At 37.9% G+C, this 23,198-nt stretch overlaps 2 protein-coding genes across 22 annotated transcripts in view; one reads left to right on the top strand and one right to left on the bottom strand.

Moving 5' to 3' along the window:
• The window catches only part of fbxl4 (F-box and leucine-rich repeat protein 4), a 420,342-nt gene that overhangs the window by 65,084 nt on the left and 332,060 nt on the right, over positions 1-23,198 (top strand). The gene's annotated exons all lie outside the window — the stretch shown is intronic.
• pou3f2b (POU class 3 homeobox 2b) overlaps positions 1-23,198 on the bottom strand; it is a 343,731-nt gene that overhangs the window by 71,212 nt on the left and 249,321 nt on the right. Inside the window, exon 11 of one of the 20 annotated variants that reach the window (XM_087285085.1) lies at positions 10,818-13,287. The exons of 17 other annotated variants lie outside the window; for them this stretch is intronic. In XM_087285085.1, the coding sequence (XP_087141211.1) occupies positions 12,898-13,287 (390 nt within the window). In that variant the 3' untranslated portion in view covers positions 10,818-12,897. Of the gene's footprint in view, positions 1-10,817; positions 13,288-23,198 lie in introns of those variants that run through there. 2 more of the 20 variants (XM_087285084.1, XM_087285086.1) reach the window with 2 other exon arrangements.

Raw genomic sequence — 23,198 nt, 5'->3', positions numbered from 1 at the left:
CTTTTTGTAATACCTGTGTCATACCTATGTCATTATACAGATTTGTGTCCTGATATGTCACACACACACACACACACACACATACACACACACACACATACACACACACACATGTTTGTTTTTGTGAAAAGTGGGGACATTACATAGGTTTCCATTCATTTTATACTGTCCAAACCGTATATTATATTGCCCTCACCCCACCCCACCCCTAAACCCAACCATCACAGGAGACTGTGTGCAGCTTTACTCTCTGATTAAACTCATTCTGTAGGATTTATACGCATTTTGAGAAATGAGGACGTCACCAATGTCCTCATATTTCACCTCCTTTTTGTAATACCTGTGTCATACCCATGTCATTATACAGATTTGTGTCCTGATATGTCACAAAAACACGTACACACACACACACACACACACACACACACACACACACACACACACACACACACACATACACACACACGCACACACACATACAAGTAGACATGATCAAGATGATCTGCTGCAGTTCAAATGGAGCATCAGAATGGGAAACAAAGGTGATTTAAGTGACTTTAAAAGTGGTATGGTTGTTCGTGCCAGATGGGCTGGTCTGAGTATTTCAGAAACTACTAATATGCTGAGATTTTTATGCACAACCATCTCTAGGGTTTACTAATCCGAAAAAGAGAAAATATCCAGTGAGCATCAGTTCTGTGGGCGTAACTAGCCTATTGATGCCAGAGATAGGAGGAGAATGGCCAGACTGATCTGAACTGATAGAAGGCAACAGTAACTCAAAAAAGCACTCGTTACAACTAAAGTATGTAGAAGAGCATCTCTGAACACACAATACATCGAACCTTGAGGCAGATGGGCTACAGCAGCAGAAAACCACACCGGGTGCGTGCCACTGATGTCAGCTAAGAACAGGAAACTGAAGTAATAATTCGCCAAAACTGGACAATAGAAGATTGGAGAAATGTTGCCTGGTCTGATGAGTCTTGATTTCTGCTGCAACATTCGGATGGTAGGGTCAAAATTTGGCATCAACAAAATGCAACAACATGAATCCATCCTGCCTTGTCTCATTGGTTCATGCTGGTGGTGGTGGTGTAATGGTGTGGGGGATATTTTCTTGGCACACTTTGGGCAGATTAATATCAACTGAGCATCATGTTAACACCACAGTCTACCTGAGTATTGTTGCTGACCATGTCCATCTCATTATGACCACAGTGTACCATCTTCTGATGGCTACTTCCAGCACCATAACACGCCATGCCATTAAGCACAAATCATCTCAGACTGACTTGAACATGACAATGAGTTCACTGTACTCAAATGGCCTCCACAGTCACCAGAGCTTAATCCAATAGAGCACTTTTGGTATGTGGTGGAATGGCAGATTAAGGCTAATTTATACTTCTGCGTCAAACGCCGGCGAATGCTACGGCGTTGACGCATATCCCTTTGCTGTGGCCGTCGGCGTCGCTGACGTGCACCTCTCAAAAAAATGTAACTACACGTCACAACAACGCGTAGCGCAAGTTCTGTGATTGGTCGGCTTGGTGGCGCTGACAAGTCTGGGCGGGACCGAGAGCCGCGCGAATGTCGCGAGCCCAATGGAGCGATTGTTTACAAGTGTGGAGTCCTGTGAAGGAGCTCCGGATGGAAAGTTTGGTTTTGTGTTTACCTCATAGTTAAAGCTGTTGCACGTCCACCGGTTCCTGCCTCAAAATGAGCGAGTTTGAGCCACTTGTACATTCAGGAAGTGTTCAGGAAAAGCAAAACAGCAGCGAATAAACTTGACATAGAGGAGCATTAACACCTCACTGCCCACTAGCGTTTCGGAAGTGTAATGCAGACCAACAGAGACAGCGCGCAGAAGTATAAATGCACAGCTACGGGCGTTGCATGTGCCGTGGGTTACGCCGGTCACCTGACGCAGAAGTATAAATCAGGCTTTAGCGTCATGGATGTGCAGCAGACAAATCTGAAGAAAATGTGTGATGCTATCATGTCAAAATGGACCAAAATCTCTGAGGAATATTTCCAGTACCTTGTTGAATCTATGCCGCAAAAGAATAGAGGCAGTGCTGAAGGCAAAATGGAATCCAACCTGGTACTTCTTAGGTATGTGTGTGTGTGTTTACATTTACATTTAGTCATTTAGCAGACGCTTTTATCCAAAGCGACTTACAAATGAGGACAAGGAAGCAATTTACACAACTATAAGAGCAACAATGAATAAGTGCTATAGGCAAGTTTCAGGTCTGTAAAGTCTAAGAAGAAAAGTATTAGTAGTATTAGTTTTTTTTTTTTTTTTGGGGTACAGTTAGTGTGATATTCAGAGAGGCAATTGCAGATTAGGAAGTGAAGTGGAGACTAAATAGTAGAGTTTTTAGTCGTTTCTTGAAAGTAGCGAGTGACTCTGCTGTTCTGATGCAGTTAGGGAGTTCATTCCACCAACTCGGCAGATTGAGCGTGAGCGTGAGCGAAAGTGATTTCTTCCCTCTTTGGGATGGAACCACGAGGCGACGTTCATTCACAGAACGCAAGTTTCTGGAGGGCACATAGATCTGCAGAAATGAAAGCAGATAAGAAGGAGCAAGGCCAGAAGTCACTTTGTAGGCAAACATCAGAGCTTTGAATTTGATGCGAGCAGCAACTGGTAGCCAGTGCAAACGGACTAGCAGCGGAGTGACATGTGCTCGTTTAGGTTCATTGAAGACCACTCCTGCTGCTGCATTCTGGAGCAGTTGAAGAGGTTTGATAGAGTTAGCTGGAAGCCCAGCTAGTAGAGAGTTGCAGTAATCCAGTTTGGAGAGAACAAGAGCTTGAACAAGGAGTTGAGCTGCATGTTCAGATAAGAAGGGTCGGATCTTTCTGATGTTATAGAGTGCGAATCTGCACGATCGAGCAGTTCTAGAAATGTGGTCAGAGAAGTTTAGTTGGTCATCAATCGTTACTCCAAGGCTTTTCACCATTTTGGATGCAGTAATGGTTGCCCCATCCATCTGAATTGAAAAGTTATGGTGTAGCGTCGGGTTGGCAGAAACTACAAGCATTTCCGTTTTTGCGAGGTTCAGCTGAAGATGATGATCTTTCATCCAGTGTGAAATTTCCAACAGGCAGGCTGAGATGCGAACTGGAACCGAGGGATCATCAGGATGAAAAGAGAGGTATAGCTGGGTATCATCAGCATAGCAGTGGTAGGAGAATCCATGTCTCTGGATGACTGGTCCTAGAGATGATGTGTAGATGGAGAAGAGAAGTGGCCTAAGAACAGAGCCTTAAGGTACCCCAGTGTTAGATGCTGTAGGTTGGACACCTCTCCCCTCCAAGACACCCTGAATGACCTGTCAGAGAGGTAAGATCTGAACCATTGTATAACAGTGCCCACAATGCCCAGTGACTCGAGCGTAGATAGCAGGATCTGGTGGCTGACAGTGTCAAAAGCAGCTGACAAGTCAAGCAAAATGAGGACTGATGATTTTGAGTCTGCTTTAACCAGTCTGAGATCCTCCACGACCGAGAGCAGGGCAGTCTCAGTTGAGTGGCCTTTCTTAAAGCCGGATTGCTTGTTGTCCATGAGATTGTTTTGAGTAAGAAAGTCCAGGACTTGATTGAACACTACTTTCTCTAGAATCTTGGCCATGAATGGAAGCAGGGATACTGGTCTGTAGTTTTCAAGTAGCGTATGATCCAGGTTGGGTTTCTTTAGCAGTGGGGTTACCCTAGCCTGCTTAAATGAAGTGGGGAATAAACCAGAGTCAAGAGATGTGTTAATTATGTGAGTCAGTGTTGGTATGACTGCAGGAGAGATGGCTTGCAAGAGATGAGAGGGAATGGGATCGTGTGGACAGGTGGTTGCATGGCTAGATAGCACGAGTTTGGACACCTCAGACTCAGAGAGCTGAGAAAAAGAGCTGAGTGTGTGTGGTGTTGGTGGTGTATCTTGCGTGTTTGTTGTAGGTGCAGCAAATTGAGCACTGATTTTTGCAGTTTTGGTGCAAAAGAATGTAGCAAAGTCATCAGTAGTAAGTGTGGAGGATGCGGGTGGAGGAGGAGGATAGAGGAGGGAGGAAAATGTTTTAAAAAGTAGGCGAGGATTAGTGGCATTGTTGATTTTCAGACGGTAATATGTCTGCTTTGCAGAAGTAACTTCAGCCGAGAAAGAAGACAGAAGAGTTTGGTATGTTAAGAGCTGTGCAGGATTTTTAGTTTTCCGCCAAATTCTCTCTGCAGCCCGAAGTTTTGAGTGATGCTCACGGAGAGCATCCGAGAGCCAGGGTGCAGGAGGACTGGCATGGGCTGGCTTGGATGCAAGAGGACATAATCGGTCTAGACATGATGCTAGTGTGGATCAGAGTGTATCAGTGGCACTGTTCGTATCAAGTGCAGAGAGTTTGCAAGATGGAGGAAGAGAGTCTGAAACAATGGTGGATAGTCTTTGGGTGAGAGAGATCGTAGGTTTCTGTGAAAGGTAACCAGTGTTGGAGTGTGTGGCGGCTCAGGAGTAATGTGGATGTTGAGAGACAGAAGGTAATGATCCTTCGTGTGTGTGTCGTGTGTAAATAAGGTCTAGCTGATTACCTGATTTGTGGGTAGCAGAAGTAGGTGCTCTTATTAGGTCAAAAGAGGCAAGCAGAGTCTGAAAGTCAGCAGCTTGCGGTTTCTTAACGTAAATGTTGAAGTCACCTAGCACCAACAAGGGAGTGTCAAAATTAGAAAAAGATGAGAGAAGAACATCCAGTTCATCTAAGAAGTGACCTAATTTACCTGGTGGGCGGTAGATGACAACCACATTTATGTAGAAGGGGTGCATAATGGTGACTGCATGGAATACAAAGGAGCTGATTGTGGCAGGGACGGTATCAGAGTAAATTTCCATTTTTTGGAAATTAGTACTCCAGTCCCACCCCCTCTCCCTGCCTGACGAGGAGTGTGGGAAAAAGAGAAATTAGCAGAAAGAGTAGCATGTGTAACAGTGTCCTCCGGCCTCAACCAGGTCTCAGTTAGAGCCATGAGATTATAGTCAGAATATGTAGCTATGGAGGTAATAAAATCTGCCCTGTTAACAGCTGATTGACAATTCCAGAGGCCCACGGAGAGAGAGAGTTGTGAAATAGCAGATACATGTATTGAACGAAGGTTGTGAGGATTACGCCTGCAGCGTACCTCCCGTGTTTTGCGAGTGTTAGTAACAACAGGAATTATAAAAAAACATAATAAAAGTGCACTGACAACAAAAAATAAGTGTAAAGATAAAGTAAAACAAGAAAGTAAAGTACTCAAGTGCTTTGTCTGTGTCTTTGCTCAGTGGAGTCGCGCAGGTAGAGTCGATGGCGAAGGTAGATTCGATGGCAAAGGTAGAGTCGATGGCGAAGAGTCGATGGCGAAGGTAGAGTCGATGGTCTTTACACTCGTCGGTCTTCACACGAGGCGGTCTTCACACGAGGCTGCCGCGACCGCTGCCGTGGTGAAACTAGTTGCTTATATAACCCCAAGCACTAGCTGATTGAATTCAGCTGGACACGCCTCGAGAGTCAAAAAAAGGGCCGAAACTGCGGCGGACAACGCGAAACCTTCTGCGTTCGCTACACAAGCTCTTATAGTAACTAAGGAAACAGTGGCTAAACACTTCTAGTATTATACACAACTGAAAGCAAGTTTAAATGTCCTACAACTTTACACAAACAGCTGAAAACAAGTCCTCAAACCATACACAACAACTGAAACAAGTCTTAAATGTACTTACAGGCTGCTGGTCTCGATGGTAAAGTGCTTCTCCTGATTTAATGTTGTGATATTTGTGAATGTTGTGTTTAATGTGATTCACAAATTTCCATGCATATTGATATTGTTCTTTGCTTTTTCTTTAGACCACAAATTAATAATTGAGCCCCAAAACATAATATTAGAATACTTTCTGAAGGTTCATAGGTGACATTGAAAACTGGAGAAATTATGCTGAAAATTTGGCTTTGAATCAAAATATTTAAGTATATTTTTAAATATGTAACTTGTACAATTGTATATGTCGGTTTTAGATAGATGTTGTAATTAACTATATATAAAATGTGGGTAAAATATTGTTCCATCCAGAAACAAAGTGGCACAGTAGGTAGTGCTGTCACTTCACAGCAAGAAGGTCGCTGATTCTTGCCTCAGCTGGGTCAGTTGGAGTTTATGTGTGGAGTTTGAATGTTCTCCCTGCGTTCGCGTGGTTTTCCTCCGGGTGCTCTGGTTTCTCCCACAGTCCAAAGACATGCGGTATCTGTGAATTGGGTAGGCTAAATTGTTCGTAGTGTATGAGTGTGAATGAGTGTGTGTGGATGTTTCCCAGAGATGGGTTGAGGCTGGAAGGGCATCTGCTGCGTAAAAACATGCTGGATAAGTTGGTGGATGATTCCGCTGTGGCAACCCCGGATTAATAAAGGGACTAAGATGAATGAATGAATTGTTCCATCCTTAAAATAAAGTGTCTAGCATTATTCAATGTAACAAATATAAAAAGAAAATGTAAAAATGTATTGTGTTCCGGACAAAAATTCTCAGCTGAATCTTCACTTTTATGTCTTCTAAACATAAAAATGGAAACACTTTCTGACTGAGGTGACTCTACAGGTACCTGTAACTGAGAAGAGAAATCAATAAACAGACAGAGACAATGAGAGAAAGTGAAGCCAAGTGAGTTGCTGACTGACAGCAGCAGTGCTGTATTTCCCCAGCATGCATCTTGTAAATCTCCGACCCCCTGTCTTCCCACGTATCGCATCTGCCTTCTTGCATCCTCGGCCTCCTCCTTTAGCCTCTCACTGACCAGTGCTTTGAAAAACTCTCCTTTTCTTCTCTCTGTCTCCTCCTCTCGCTCCTCCCTCACGCTCCGCAGGCCTTTTCTTCCCCAACTGTCTGGGGACCCTTTCACTTTTTGTCCCTCCCTGACCTCCCCTGGACCACATTCTGTGTTGTTATACACACCATCTGCTTTCGGATGGGGGGGTTGAAGCGGTGAGCCACGCAAAGCGGTCAGTGTGTCGACCCTCCTCCTCAACCTCCTCCATAGTGTCACTTCAGATTTCAATGCGAACGTCGAGCTCGGCCCTCAGAACGGCTTAGAGAGGACTCATCCCAAACTCACACCCCTCTGGCTGCAGTGGTATGTCCCACTAATTCCCTGATAGAAGTCTCTTTTAAGAGGCACTCAAGCCGCACTAAGCAGCTGCCTGCGAGTTAGGTCATTTTCCCAGGAGCGGGACAGTGGGCTTTGGCAGGACCTCAAAAAAAAGAACACCATCTGTTATTGGACTGAAAAGGTTGGTGACACCTTCTGTGGTACCAACAACCCCTAATTAAGCGAAGGGGAATGCAGGCGCAAGCTGCGAACTGACCGGACGGCCAGTCTTACACATTGCCCTGGTGACAAGCCAAGACCATTCCTCATCCGTCCGCACATCTGTCCACCGGGACTCTCCGTGACGGCGACCCTCCATGAACCCAATACTGTGCTGACGCTTTACATACAGTACAGTATGTGGGGAAACATGGAAGCAAAGTCACTGAGCTTTATGCTGACGCCACATAAAGATGACTGTGAAAGAAAAGGAACTTTGATAATGTAGTGAGAAAGGCGACAGATGCCGTTACACTGAAAAAAGTGTTGCATGCAGAACTGTTGCAAACAATTTGTTTGTGTTGAATTTAAACAAACAAATTAAGTTTAGTAATGTTTAACTTAATTTGTTTGTTTAAATTCAACCCAAATAAATTGTTTACCACCTCTTAACATAAAGAAATTAAGTAAATCCAAGGAATCATCTTTGAATAATTTTTTTCAGTGTAGAGCTGGCGAAGACAGAAAAACATGCATTGTAAAAAAAATGTTCCACACAGTTTCTTCATGTTTTTCCAACACAAATCAATTGAGTTAACTTAATAATTTTTACTAATTTTGGTGGATTAAAAATAAAACAATCAGGTTGTCCCCCAAAAACTTAAGAATTGTGTTGTTTAAACTATTTCAAATGACTGAACCAGCAGCAAAAGTATTTTTTGAGTGTGATGTGCTTCGCTTCAAATGTAGTTTTTGTGGATAATGTTGAAATCATGTTTAGGTTTTGAACTGTTGGCTCTTTACTGGTGTATTATGGTATAGATATACACTCAATTAGCATATATCAACAATCTCATGTTCATGATTTCAGAAAAAAACTATTCCCAGCCTCATACTCGCTGTTTTTAACAAAATCTTCTAAATAAAAAAATATATTAGACAATGTTTTTTTGTTAATGTCATGAATTTTCAAATTATACTGTTTTGCTTTTGTTTTTAGGGAGTTAAAACCCTTTTACTTTGTAATAACGTGACCTACCCATGCTTTGTATTAAAGGCAAATCGTGACATTTTAAGAGAACCGATAATTATTTAAACAATAGCAATAAGGTCAATATTTGTCTGTTATGGCCTGGATATACAGCATATTTCTGATTGAACATAGACAATATATTTGGTGCATTTAAACAAAATAGTTCATTTGTTTTTAGTGTCATTAAAATAAGAGTGTGGTCATCAATCATAAGATCATACATTTCAATACTAATGAGGTGTTGAAAAAAACAAAAAAAAACTTTTGACATTTTATAAATTGAACAAACCACTTAGTTAAAAATGAATTATCTGATATTTCCTGAGTTTTAAAAAGAATAGCAACGTACTTAAGAAGAGCATATTAAGTAGTTTTATAGAGTGGATATGGTGGAAATGTTAAAAAAGAAATAAACTTTAAGTACTTGCATATTTCATAATATTAAAATAAAAGTTTAACGAGACTTTTGAAGAGATGTTGTAAAAAAGATGTAAATATGAAATATGTAATAGATATTATGTAGTACATTCATCTTATTAGCGTCTCGACATATTGCTAAATAATCTATGTTTCACTAGTCTAACTAACCTTGCCTTGTTATAAAATGCAAAATGATCCAATATAAGATTTTTTTAAAAGAGACTTTTAATGGATTAAAAAAAGAAATATCTTATTTAATTTTGACATTTTATATCTTAAACAAAACTATTTAAAAAAAAAGACTTTATATATGTGTGTTCACCTGAGAAGAAACTCAAAAAGGTTTGGAACAAGCGGAGGCTGAGTAAATGATCACAGAATTAAATTTTTAGGGGGAACTATCTCTTTAAATCTTAGTCTTCTAAAATCCCAGATATGTATTTTGTCTTTTTTTTAAACTAGGTTTGTCTAAGATATAAGATGTCCAAATAAAATAAACTATTTCGTTGTATCCCTTTAAACAGCATATTTATCTTCAATCAGATTTATGATTAAAAAAAAAACAATTCATGAAGAAAAAAGATTCATCAAGAACAAGTTTATGATTTCCAATACATTTTGTCATTCTAGCACTGAAACATCTAATACAATTTTATATATATATACATATACATATATATATATATACATATATATATATATATATATATATATATATATATATATATATATATATATATATATATATATATATATATATATATATATATATAATATGTAATATAATGTAATAAAATTATTTTTTTATTTATTTTTTTTTTATAAATATTAATTATTATTATTATTATTATTATTATTCCAGAAAAATTGTTACATTTGTTTGGGAATAACACAGCTTGACTAACTATCCTTGACTTGTTGCCTTGCAAATAAAAAATAATCCAAAACTTTAAAGAAACAGAAGACTTGGAAACTTTAAATAGATGTTTATGAGCTACAGATATGGTCAAAATATAATCATGATAATATATATATATATATAACGCAACTTTCTCAATCAAATCAGCTCTTAAAATAAAATGGATTTCCAAAATAACACTGCAATTTAAACATGTTTTAATAACTGAAGTCTTTAAAAATTAGATTTTTTTCGAGACACACTAAGACATTATGAATAAATCAACACAATCTCACAGCAATTCGTAACATTTTAATTTAGTAGCTAAAACGTATGAAATTGTACAATCTCATTCGTAAAATTTAGCACGATTTGCTTATCCCCCAGTGGCATTTAGGTTTAGGGGTGTGATTTGGTGCAAGGGCCTTTTTAAAAATCTTAAATTTTCGTACGACTGAACTTGTACAAATTTGTATGTTATGAACTTGTACGTTAATACTTATGTTTCTTTGTGAGGTCAGGCTGGAATTAATACTTCATAAACATCTTTCAGCATTAGGGAAGTCACATCCTAACATGACCTAACATTGCTATAAAAGTTCTAAATGTGTTATTTTAAAAGACTTAAGATATATTTGGTATATTCATATAGCTTTTTTTATTCCATGGACATATGGCCAAATATCTATTTAAAAAACTATATAATTATCAACAAATTTTGTCATTACGTATGTAATAATCAATCATTTCAAAAAAGGTTTTACATATTTTTTAAGACAATAAATTAATTAAAAGTCATTTTTACAAATATTTAGTATTAACAGCAATTCACAAATGTATGGTTAGTTCATAAAGTCAACTGAACTTTTTAAAAATATCTCTCTAATCTCTCTTGGACAAAACAGGCTTGTTTCTTTTGGATTCATGATTTCCAAGAACATTGTAAACAACACCATCTTCCCATTACAGTTACTGTACAGTTACAATATATAGCTCTGTTTCACCTTTGTGACTAATTAGCGTGATTAAGTAATTAAGACAAAAGGTCTTAATTAAACACACACACACACACACACACACACACACACACTGGGTCCTTGAAGGCGTTGGTACTACAGAGACTGAATGTTGGCTTTCTCTCTCTTGCTGGTTTAATGCTTTAATGGCAGCCTTTAAACAAAGAAAACACATTCACCCAAAACATTGACTGCATCGAACCATCTGTGGCGCTTTAGATATTTGACAACACGCCGCAACATTAACAAAGCTGAAGCTAAATCACACTGGCTGAAGAACAAATCAGTCCATTTGACAAATGACCAGTGGCTTTCAAACAGCACAGAGGAAACAGAGGTGGTGCTAAAAACATCCAGCCGAAATGTCAAAGCAAATGATATTGCACAAAGTAAAAGGCCTTAATGAAAAAGCTGGCGGGGGGAGATGACAGTTTTGGCATGGCCAGTGATATAGTGAGCGCTCTGCTGCCTTACACCTGCACTCAGATCAGTGGATGGAGCTGAAAGTGAGTCCATTAGAGGGAGCGTCAGTGTATCACTGCTCGCTCTCACAGTGCGCTCAAAACTGGCTGTACATACACTTCATGAAAACAGCAAGAACACTTGTGATGAAAAAATAAATAAATAACGAAAAACAGAAGGTATTACTTTTAGTTCCCTGACATGAAGTATTAATTGAACTAATATGATGTAATAAAATGTGGTTTATTTGAACTTTTAAAACAATCTAAAGCTAAATCTTGTGTTACAATAAACATACTACATTTATTGAAATAAGACATTGTTAAATAACAAATCTGTAACATTTGTGATAAATGCAATAAGTTTTTGCTAAAAAACACAAAAATACATGGATTAGCAGGGCCAGACAGAATCTGTCGTTTATTTTTGTTATGTTTTGCTATTTATACAGAATTTCTGTTTAAATAAAAGTTTAGAAACCGAAAACCTAACACATAAACTAAAAATATTTTTTATTTAAGGTAGATCAAAATCAAAATTAAGGTCATAGATCAAAATTAAGGTCAAAATCTAATTTCTGCTAAAAGACTGAAAATGTTCCTTTACAATTTCTATTGTACATATATTTAGTGCATACCTGTCAACATTAGGATGTAAACATAAGGGATTTGCCCACCACAATAAAGGATTTTGACCAATAGTTTCAGTTCTGGTTTAAGTTTCCATTGGAAAAGTTCACTCATTGAACTAGGGTTGTTCATAATGTTATGCCTGATCAGTGTAAATAATCTTTAATACAAATTCTGACATTTCATCCGCTTGTTAAGTGTGACGTCACACGAAGCGGCTTCCGGGTCCAAGCGTTCTATTCAACTGAATGGGAAGACTCATGAAATGGTAATAATAAACGTTTACAAAGCAATTTAATGCTTTCAAAAATCCCGATCACAGTATATATGTCCATGCCTAATATCCGATGGCCATAAAGTAATTATTTTTTTATAAATTGTTACATTTTTGGTATTTGATATGCAGCAAGCCCAGAGATTGTTGTGTACACTATGACTTTATATAAAATTAACTTTAATGTGTGATAGGAATAAAACGTGATTATAAACGAATGATTTCTCCACTCAAATGAATGGCGGCTTTGACCAGGAAAACAGTATTACATACTGTACGTCACAAACACGTCACCACTTAACAAGCGGATATGTATTTATTTGTTTAATAATTATTGCTTAAAATGCTTATATAAAATATTACTTATTGAACATATAAACAAATGAAAACAAACATAACAACTATTTTAAAGTCATACTTATAGAGTAAATACATGACAACTTTCATGTGTTCAGAGCCAAAGACACTCACAGCCCACAATCTTCCAGTAGGCAAGAAAAACAGTGTGGTTTCTGCTCTATTAGAAACTCTCCTGAAGATCCTTAAAGCGCTAATAAGAAGATGTGATTGGATCAGAGGACTTTTGGCTGCACCACAGGGCATCCGGGTCTATTACACGAGACAAGTCTCCCTTATGGGGGGGAAACCTGACCAGCCTTATTGGGTCATTTTTCAGCGTGTCTCTCTCAGCAGTGCAGAGGAGCCATACATCCAACGCTCGGTGTCAGCTAATTGTGTGATAACATAAATTAACTGGAGATGAAGAAAAAAGGAACTTTATTTATGAATTTCTTGGATTTCTTTATCCCTCCAGCAAAACATCAAAATTGCTGCTTAGCATGAATTATACATTAGTGGAGGTTGAGGAGAGGGGGCTGCCCGCGCGTGTGCAGCACAAAAACCCCTGCAGAGAGGAAGTGCAGCGCTCCACTTCCCCCGTCCCTCTGGGCAGAGCAGCGCCGCACTGACACACACACACGCAGCCCAGTTTATCTGCCCGCCTGTCAATCAAGAGCTCACGCACAACAACAACAAATGCACATGAATATGCACACGCACAATGACCAGCATATGGTTTTATAGTGCAAAAGACAAGAACTGTGCATAGAGATGGAAAGACAATCACAGGTGAGAGCTTTCTTTTACAGTGATGAGATGAAATGGGTGAAAAGTTTGCTGAAGTAGTCTGCTTTTTCAGATTTTCCTCAGGAGTTTCAGAAAAGAGCTGAAAAGTCTGAAATGAAGTTAAAAATGCATTACAAGACTAAAAGAGCAAGACTAAAAGATGCACTGGATTGCCATCTGTTTTAATTATCTAGTAATCCATATATCCAGTACATGTGAATGCATCCACAACATCTGAAACAGAAAAACATTATATCAAAGCCTTTACAAATATATATAGTATATATATATATATATATATATATATATATATATATATATATATATATATATATATATATATACTGTGAAATGTGTATATATATTTACAATTATTGGCCCAAAAATGTAGTACAAGTAGAGTAAAAGTATCTGTTGTAAATATTAGTCCAAGTATGATTAAAAAACAGCCCTTTCAAAAGTACTCGAGAGTACTAATTAGTGAGTGCACTCAAAAAGCACAAATTCACAAAAACACAATTCTTGAGATTTCATTGGGACAACTTAATTTTTTTTATGTTCAATCCACATCAATTTGTTAAAAGTGTTAAGTTAACTTAAACAATTTGTGTTGAGACAATATGAATGAATTGTGTGGAATCCTGCCTTTTTTTTTCAGTGTATTACGCTGTCAAGAGCTGATTTGTTAACATGCAATTTGTCTGTGGGTGTGTGTAAACGTAAAATGGTGCATTTAGCTATTGTTTAGGGCCATTTGTCAGTTTTAGTCATAATACTATAATAAAAAAGGAATGCAGTCTCTGGGTCATTGGGTGTGAAGATTTTGGACATCTTCTTCGACACGTTAATGCTTCCAAATAGTTCACTGCATTTATAAAGCGCCCATGTCTTGAGGTTGTTCAGTATGATGCGGTTTGCTTTCTATGTGCAATTAGATTTGACAGGAACCACAGGATTGATGGTTCTACTGTAGCCAATCCCTGTAGACAAAAACAAATAGTTAAAAAGTATTGACTACAGGTTAAATGAAAGTAGTTGAGTAAAAGGAAAAGTATGCATTTTTTAAATTGCTTAGTAAAATCCTGTAATTACAGTAAATTGTGTGTTTGTAATTTGTAACATTACACCGCTGTATCTATGTAATATCTATTGATGCAACATTCATGAATGGATTCTGTTCATTTCTGCTTTTGAACTGTGTTATGAGACCTTGATCTCGGCTCTGATGCTGAAAAGTTTCATAATTTATAACTTTTATTAACAATTTTTGGATTGGCTTGGACATAATGAGAGGTTTCCTACTGTGCAGACAGGATACATCATCACATTCAGATACCATGAGCAGACAGTGCTAGAATAGCAGGCAATATCAGCTACTGCACAATAAAGTTTTCTCATGCGATGACACCTGATGTATTGTAGCATTATTGTCTCTGGTCATCTGGTCACATTGGACAATGTTTTGTAGAAGTCCTGGATAGGACACTTTCAGTGCTATATGAGGCTGAAGTTAATGCGCATTTAAAGAGATAGTTTCCTCCCAAAAAATGTTTCCTCCCCAAAAAATTATTTGCGGTCCAAATGGTTCAAACCTTAATGAGTTCCCTTCACAAAAGAAGATATTTTGAAGAAGGCTGGAAACTTATTGACTTCCATAGTAGCAAAAACAAATTCTATAGAAGTCAATGGTTACAGGATTACAACATTTTTCTAAATAGCTTATTTTGTGTTCAACAGAACTCATTAAGGTTTGAGAAAAGTAATAAGCGATGACAGAGTTTTCCTTTTTAGGTGAACTATCCCATTAAATGTATCATGCTATATATTAATGAATATATTATCTACGTGTTTCAGTGTTCATACAATTATGTATTTGTCCTAAAGATCTGTATACTAATAATAATTTTGGCGTAGCAACATTTTGCTCACAAAATGCTATAGCACATGACGGATTAAAGCAGAAAGACTGAACTTGTAGATTCCTGCAAACCTTACTACAATAATTTTTACCTTGTACTAGAAACATCTAAGAAGACGTCTGTACTTTCATGAAGCATAACTCAGAACTCCATTAAGCCTTTGAACTAAAAACATCGACCAATGAGTAATACAATTTCCCTCAGTGTTGTTAAATCTGTCTATCCTCAGCGCCACCTAATTACACAGTCAGAAAGCCAAAGACTCATCAGGTTCAAAGTTCGCCCATCACATTTACCCTCTCAATATGCCCCATAACACAATATTTGGGCCAAAAGCAACGGGTGTCCTTTCATATGCATAATTACCATAAACTGTCACAATAACACTCTCATATCCAAGACGAACTCCCACACTGCACTAAAGAAACGACTCGGTCTGACATCCACGAAAACAAGTTTTTCTCTCAGTCTAGCACCCTCCTACACCACTCTTTAAAAGTGAGCGTTTATGATTTAACCATTAATGGCGGAGGCGCATTTGTGTTTGTTTTCCATCATTATCTCTATCCTGTGCCACAGGATCAGGTTAGAGCGGCAGAAGTGCTCTCTCTGTCCCACGCCATATCTTTAATTAGCTCGACTCTCTCTAGTAAAACACACACAATCCGCCGGCTCAAAGTAATTGGCTCAGAGAGAGAGAAAGTGTGAAAAAAAGAGCAGATTTCTTTAATTAATTTATCTGCCCGCGAGAGCAACCCGGAGAGCAGCCGCAGGCCAGTTTACAAGCTCACACATACACAACATCACCACCTGAGAATATATGGCCTTGTGAGAGGCGAAGGAAATCTGAGAATACATTAAAGCGAGGCACTTAACCTCACACACGCACACACACAAGGCAGTTGCGGTTTGATTGGATGTTAATTTGAAGCGTATTTTTTTGTACCTGTATCCACCATTTTCCCGCAGGTGACTTCTGTATTTCAAATTAAAGGTTGCACTTCTGGTTTCCATTCAAAAAAACTGAAAAAAAAAATACATATACAATGTAAAAACTGAGGTACGTTTGGCTTTGTATTTTTTTTTATTTGTCATTAATTTAATGTTACACTTTGTATTTTAAAGAAACCCGATTAGGTCCCTTTAAGGAAGATGTCAAATAAGTCTGTGATGTCCCTATAGCATGTGTGTGAAGTTTCAGATCAAAATACCTCACAAATAATGCTTTAGAACTCTTTGAATCTGCCTCGTTTAGGCTTTAATCCAAATAGTGCCATTTTGGTGGTTGTCACTTTAAATTCAAATGTGATTGTGCTCTTTTGAAAAAGGGCGGAGCCACAAATGCCTATGTGTCAGCATAGTGGCAGAATCAAAAACAAGACTAATGTCCCATGTTAATGAGGGAGAGATTGTCACTAATGGGTGGGTCATTCCCTCTCTGCCAGCAGCTAGCTCTCTGCAACTCTCACATGGTTGCTCACTGAGGCTTAGCGCCGGTCAGTACTTGAATGGGAGATCACATGGGAAAGCTAGGTTGCTGCTGGAAGTAGTGTTAGTGAGACCAATAGGGGGTGCTCAACCTGCTGTCTGTGTGGGTCCTAGCACCCCAAGTATATTGATGGGGACTCCACACTCTTAGTGAGCGTTGTCTTTCGGGTGAGACGTTAAACTGAGGTCACGACTCTCTATGGTTGTTAAAACATCCCACGATGTCCTTCGAAAAAGAGTAAGAGTTTAACTCTGGCATTCTGGCCAAAATTTCCCACTGGTCCCTGTTCATCATGGCCTCCTAACCATCCCCATATCATAATTGGCTTCATCACTCTGTCTCCTCTTCACCAATCAGCTGGTCTGTGGTTTGGCTCAATATGCTGCCGTTGCATCATTCAGGTGGATGCTGTACGCTGGTGGTGGATGAGGAGATTCCTCCCCAAAAATGTGTAATGTTCTTTGACTGTCCAGAAAGCACTATATAAATGTTAGAAATTCTAATAAGGCAGCACGGTGACGTAGTGGGTTGTACAATCGCCTCACAGTAAGAAGGTCACTGGTTCAAGCCCCGGCTGAGTCAGTTGGCATTTCTGTATGGAGTTTGCATGTTCTCCCCATGTTGCCATGTTTGTGTGGCCTCCAGGGTCTCTGGTTTCCCCCACAGTCCAAAGACAGGTGGTATAGGTGAATTGAATAAGCTAAATTGGCTATCGTATATGTGAGTGTGTGCAAGAGTATGTGGGTGTTTCCCAGTGTTTGGTTGCGGCTGGAAGGGGATCCGCTGTGTAAAACATGTGCTGGATAAGTTGGTGGTTTATTCTGCTGTGGCGACCCCAGATTAATAAAGGGCCTAAGCTAAAAAAGAATTTAAATGAATTAATGAATTCTAATAAGGAATTACATGTACAAAGGGAGAATAACAAATAAAGTGTTTTTATCAAGTGTAATAATAAAAAAATAACATTTATTAATTTTTACCATTAGAAGCTGGTTATATTCACAGACTGTTTACACCTAACTGTTTAAACGGTTTATAAAAGACAGTTTTGCATAATAGGTCCTCTTAAATGTTATACATTATCATTTCTGTGGACAACATCTCTTTTGCTTATTTTTTTCTTTTAATTCCTTACAGTGCAGTAATAGTCAATATTTGTCTGTAATATATTGGTGGAAGACTTTTTCGGGAATATAGTCTGCTGAAATTACTTTATTAATTCTAACATGTTGCTTCTTAATATAATGGACGAATGAACTGTGAGGAGAGTAACAACACCTCATTGTACCCAGTTTTAAAAACAGCACACAAATGAACGTGATGTATGAAAAGGTTAGACTGAGATTAGCTAAGATTGCTATCTTATAGTATTCTAAAAGAATTAACTCATATACAGGACATTAGTTTGTAGTGCAACTAGTTTTATCGTTAACCGCTTATTGTTAAAAACAGCCACTATTTTATATTTTCAGCACACTAAAAAAATTATTTAAACATAATTCCTAGGATTTTCTAGAATTTTTTAGGTTAAGTGGTTGTAAACTATTTATTTGGGCTGAATGTAAAGACCCCCTATTATGGGTTTTTGAAAATGACCTTCCATGCAATTCAATTTTCAATTCAATTTATTTATAAAGCACTTTAAAACAACACAGTTGACCAAAGTGCTTACAACAAAGAGAAAAACAAACTTTAAAATACAAATAAATAAAAATAAAAATAAATAAAATCCGGTGTGTAACACAGCTCTAAGTGAAGTGAAATATCCAGCTAAGGCTTAAATCTGAAAGTACACAATGTTTAAAACAATTGATTCATCTATAAAAGAGTTGGGAACAAATGAATCGCTGCACGAATCTTATGGGAGTCATTGGAATAATTAGGTAAAAATAAATGCATACTATAAGACAATGAAAGTGTTTTTGACCTTGCATGCATATCAGACCCCCAAAACCAAAATATGACCCTTTTTAATGCATAACAGAGGCTCTTTAAACAAACAAATTCAATTACTACATACACTCAATTTAATTATTTATTTAAATTCAACCCATATAAATTGTTATATAAATATGAAATATTTTATGAACATATTTTAAAATATATTTTAAATAATCTATATTTTTAGTGCATCTAAAGTAATCAGAAGAGAGATTGTGTCCATATTATTATTCTTTTTGTTATAATTCTAAAATTTAAAATTTATTATTCTTATATTTCAAGAGAGTTGCAAGATTTGTCTCTTAAAATCTTTCCTGTGTGTAGGACTGGTTTCTTCTTACACATCTCATCCAAAGCCCTTTGTTTTGTTTTGATTTGCTTTTTGAATGTTGAAGCAGTTAAATAACTGAAATCATTCAGCATAGTGATATGGAACTGTGATGCGGTCAAGACCTGCCTGGAAATACTTCAACTGTGCGCTTATATCTGAAAATAACTGCACACCTCAGAATTCAGCCAATCAGAATCAAGCATTTACCACCCCGTAGATCTTATGAGATTATGCATATCAAAAGAATAAAAAACTGGAAAATGCTTACCTAGAGTTTGCAAAATACATTTCTAATTTTTTTGTTTTGTTTAATTTTCAACAAAACCAAAACACTTTTTGATAAAATTAGTATGAGACTGTTCATTTGCAGTATCCCCCCATAAAAAAAGCACCTACACTTGTACTGACAGACAGCTTGTTATTCATTCAATATTTATATGGGCATATTTTAAAGAGACACACACACGTAGTCTAAAACTAATATCCCTCATTGTTTTGAGCACTGTAAACATTTGAAGAATATGAATAATACCATAATTACCAGATAATGGGAACGAGAGGAGTCGTGTGTCGCTTACAGATTTTTCACCCAAGGGCCAAAATATATGAAGCCATATCAAGTGTACAAACTGGCAAACAAGCCACATTAACATCTCCAATATCAGTCTCTCTCTCTCTCTCTCTCTCTCTCTCTCTCACACACACACACACACACACACACAAACACACACACAGTGAAGTTGGCAGCGCCGCTCTGACACAGTAGATCTCCTAACACCCTCTCATTATCCAATCAGAGCGCAGAGCGGCTCACTGACAGACAGACAGTGTGTGAAACTGGCACTCTTCAGACGCCAGAGCAGGACGTCTGCCATCTCTCATTGGGTGCCGATGTGATTGGCGGGGCTGATTATCTAACAGGCTCGTGACTGTAAATGAAGGAGGGATGTGTTGGACTGTGATTGATGGATCAAAGGAAGGATGTGGACTGGGGTTTGATGTATCCTTATGTTGTAAAATTACTTTTTAAGTTCTATTGGGGACAAAAGTGTATATGCTTAGTGTACACTGTTAGACTTTTTATTGTAGATTTGGGGTAGTTTACTGGTAGCATGGTTGCCAGCAAGCTAGCATAATTTTAAAGTAGCCTCTTTTTACAGTAGCTTACCGTAGATGTGTTTTACACTGCTATTCCCTTACCACAATTTCTGTTTATGGTAAAATTATATTATAATTTATTTCAATTACCACAAATTATTTTACAGTATTATTACATTACAGTAATTTTACTGTAATTTATTTCAATGTAACATTACCAGTACAATATCTGCATTTTTAATGTTAAACATTATTGCTATAATATATAAATTAATTAATATGTAATGACATAAGCAAAACATTCCAGTACTCCTGCCTGGTCTCCTTTCCAGTATGTATGCTCTTGAAGGAATAGTTCACCAAAAAATAGAAAAAGTCTGCTATCATTTATTAACCCTTCACTTGTTCCAAACCAGTCTAAGATTTTATTTTTTATTTAACACAAAATAAGATATTGTGAAGAATGTTAGAAACATGTATATGGCGTCCATTGTAGTAAAAAATGCTATGAAAAAAGTTAATGGTTACAGGTTTTCAACATTCCTCAAAACATCTTCAAAACATCCTTCTTGCTGTGAGGCAACAGCGCTACCCACTGCGTCGCCCAAAAATATATTAATATATAGTAATTGTAACTGCTGTACGTGGGCAACTGAAGCTAATATCACCAAGCTAAACTGTTTAATTAATCTAAACAGCTAGAAGGGTGCTAACATCAACAGTGCATAACTTTACGTTTGAGAGTCATGAACCTAAGCATGAACAGCCCTTACTTAACAGGACCATACCACAGAGGTGCTTCCTTTACACGTCACCATCGTTGATAATGATGGCCAATATTTTATAAACCAAGGAAGTATTGGGCTTAAACCACACAAGCCAACTCAAACATAAACACACATACAATTTACAACAAAAAAACAAACAAACTTATATTTAACTCACATAACACATAAAATAACTTTTTTTTTAACATTTCCCATAATGCTATTCCCATAACGGCTATAGGGCCACTCACTGGCCACTTTATTAGGTGTGCCTTACTAGTACTGGGTTGAACCCATTTTTGCTTTCAGAACTGCCTTAATCCTTCGTAGCAGAAATTCAACAAGCTACTGGAAATATTCCTCAGAGATTTTGGTCCACATTGACATAATAGCATCACGCAGTTGCTGCAGATTTACCGGCTGCACATCCATGATGAGAATCTCAGTTTCCACCACATCCCAAAAACACACTTCTTTGACATTGGTCACTTTGGAGGCCATTTCAGTACAGTGAACTCATTGTCATGTTCAAGAAACCAGTCTGAGATGATTTGCGCTTTATGACATGGTGTGTTATCCTGTTGGAAGTAGCGATCAGAAGATAGATACACTGTGGTCACAAAGGGATGGACATGGTCAGCAACAATTCTCAGGTAGGTTGTGGCGTTGACACTATGGTCCGTTGGTACTAATGAGCTCAAAGTGTGCCAAGAAAGTATCCCCCACACCACCACCACCAGCCTGAACCGTTGATGGATAGATGTATGGATCAATACTTTTAAGTTGTTGACACCAAATTCTGACCCTACCATCCAGCAGAAATCGAGACTTGAAAATTGAGTTGCTGCCATGTGATTGGCTGATTAGAAATTTGTGTTAATGAGCAGTTGTACCTAACAAAGTGGCCAGTGAGTGTATGTGTACTTAAATATAATTTATTTTAATATTCATCAAATAAAATGTATTATATTATAGTATAAACAATATTTTTTATGCTTTTATATAATTTAATATTATTATATTTGAATATTATTTAGACTTAATTTATTTAAGTGTTATTTATGATATTATATATTTATTTATTTCCATGAGCAATTATTGAAAATTCAGCATCACCTGCATAACTCAAGTTTTCTCAAGAGGTCAGTATTCAATTTCAAAACTCAACAACAACAACAACAACTACTGTGGTAGGAGCATTGGGCAATAACACTGTAAAATCTCTTTCTGCATAATAAAAAATTATTATTTGAAATCCTAACTCAAAAGTAAAGTGTTTTGTAAATTCAGTTATTTGAATAAAACTGCACTTTATCTAACTTTCCCTATAAGCAGGCACAATATGCACATTCACCTTCTAACATGCAGCTGATAAAGCCTCACACATACACACAAGTACACAGTCACACACGCACACAAGGGCGTTTCTTCGGTCTCCATGTTGGCTCAGGTTCATGTTGGCTGTGGTTCAGCCTCCATTGTGGCTCAGTTCCAGAGCCCTCTGTGTCTCAGTTTCAGGGTGCTGGGTTTCTGGCAAAGGCCCACGTGGACACTCGGCTCACAGTGGAGCCCTTTGTGTGAGGTGCAATTCCTGTTTTGTTTTCCCATTCCGGTCATAATTAAACCACCTACAGAGCCGTGCCGGCTACAAATTGGGCAGCGGACGAGGGAGCACGTGAAAGATAAATGACTCCAGGCATGGAAAACTCTGACAGGACTGATGGCATCTGACTGGGCCCGACCTCGCAAAGGTTAAAGACATGTTCGCTTAGAGAGCAATCAATTACCATGCAGGGAAAAAACGCGGCCAATCTTCAGAAATGCCACTAATTTGTGGACAAATGATTGAAACGACAAAGCTATCAAACTCCTACTGCTTCGTAGCAGAGAGCTTAGCGAAATCCAGTTCATTGCTCTCTCTGTTTGCTCATGCTTTTCCGCTACCTCGCTTAATTCTCGCTCCTGTATTTGTCCTTGTTGGCTTGCCGGAGCCTCTCAGCTGTTCTGCTGTGTTAGTAATTACCATTTCATTAAGGACGACAGTTTTGGGGGTAGAGGCAGTGTTTCAGCTGGGTCTGGGGGGAGAAGTGCATGCCAAATTCGGTGCATGAAAGGCAATTATCCCTCTACGCCAGCAATTCACCATTTTGTACTTGGCGAGTCGACGACATTGATCAGAATTAGCGGAAATTGTGAGAAGTACATTTCCTGGTATCAATACTCTCTCAGTGGATCAGTTAGCAGCTACATGCTAAACATAAGCTAGCTTATATTGAAAGCAAACAAGCAGCAGAAAAGTTTGCTAGTATAAACTACAGATTGATGATGACATTTTATAAATAGCTAAAGATTATTACTGTAAAAACATGAGGTAAAAAATACGATGAATGTAAAGTTTTCTAGCTATTCCAATAAGTTAGGGAGCCCACTTAACTAAAAAAAATAACTCTAATAACAACAGTGATAATAATAATA

Source organism: Danio rerio, chromosome 16, assembly GCF_052040795.2.
Source record: "Danio rerio strain M-AB ecotype USA chromosome 16, GRCz13ab, whole genome shotgun sequence".
NCBI classification, from domain to species: Eukaryota; Metazoa; Chordata; class Actinopteri; order Cypriniformes; family Danionidae; genus Danio; species Danio rerio.
The sequence above is the reverse complement of the archived record's forward strand: the minus strand, read 5'-3'. Positions and strand labels throughout refer to the sequence as shown.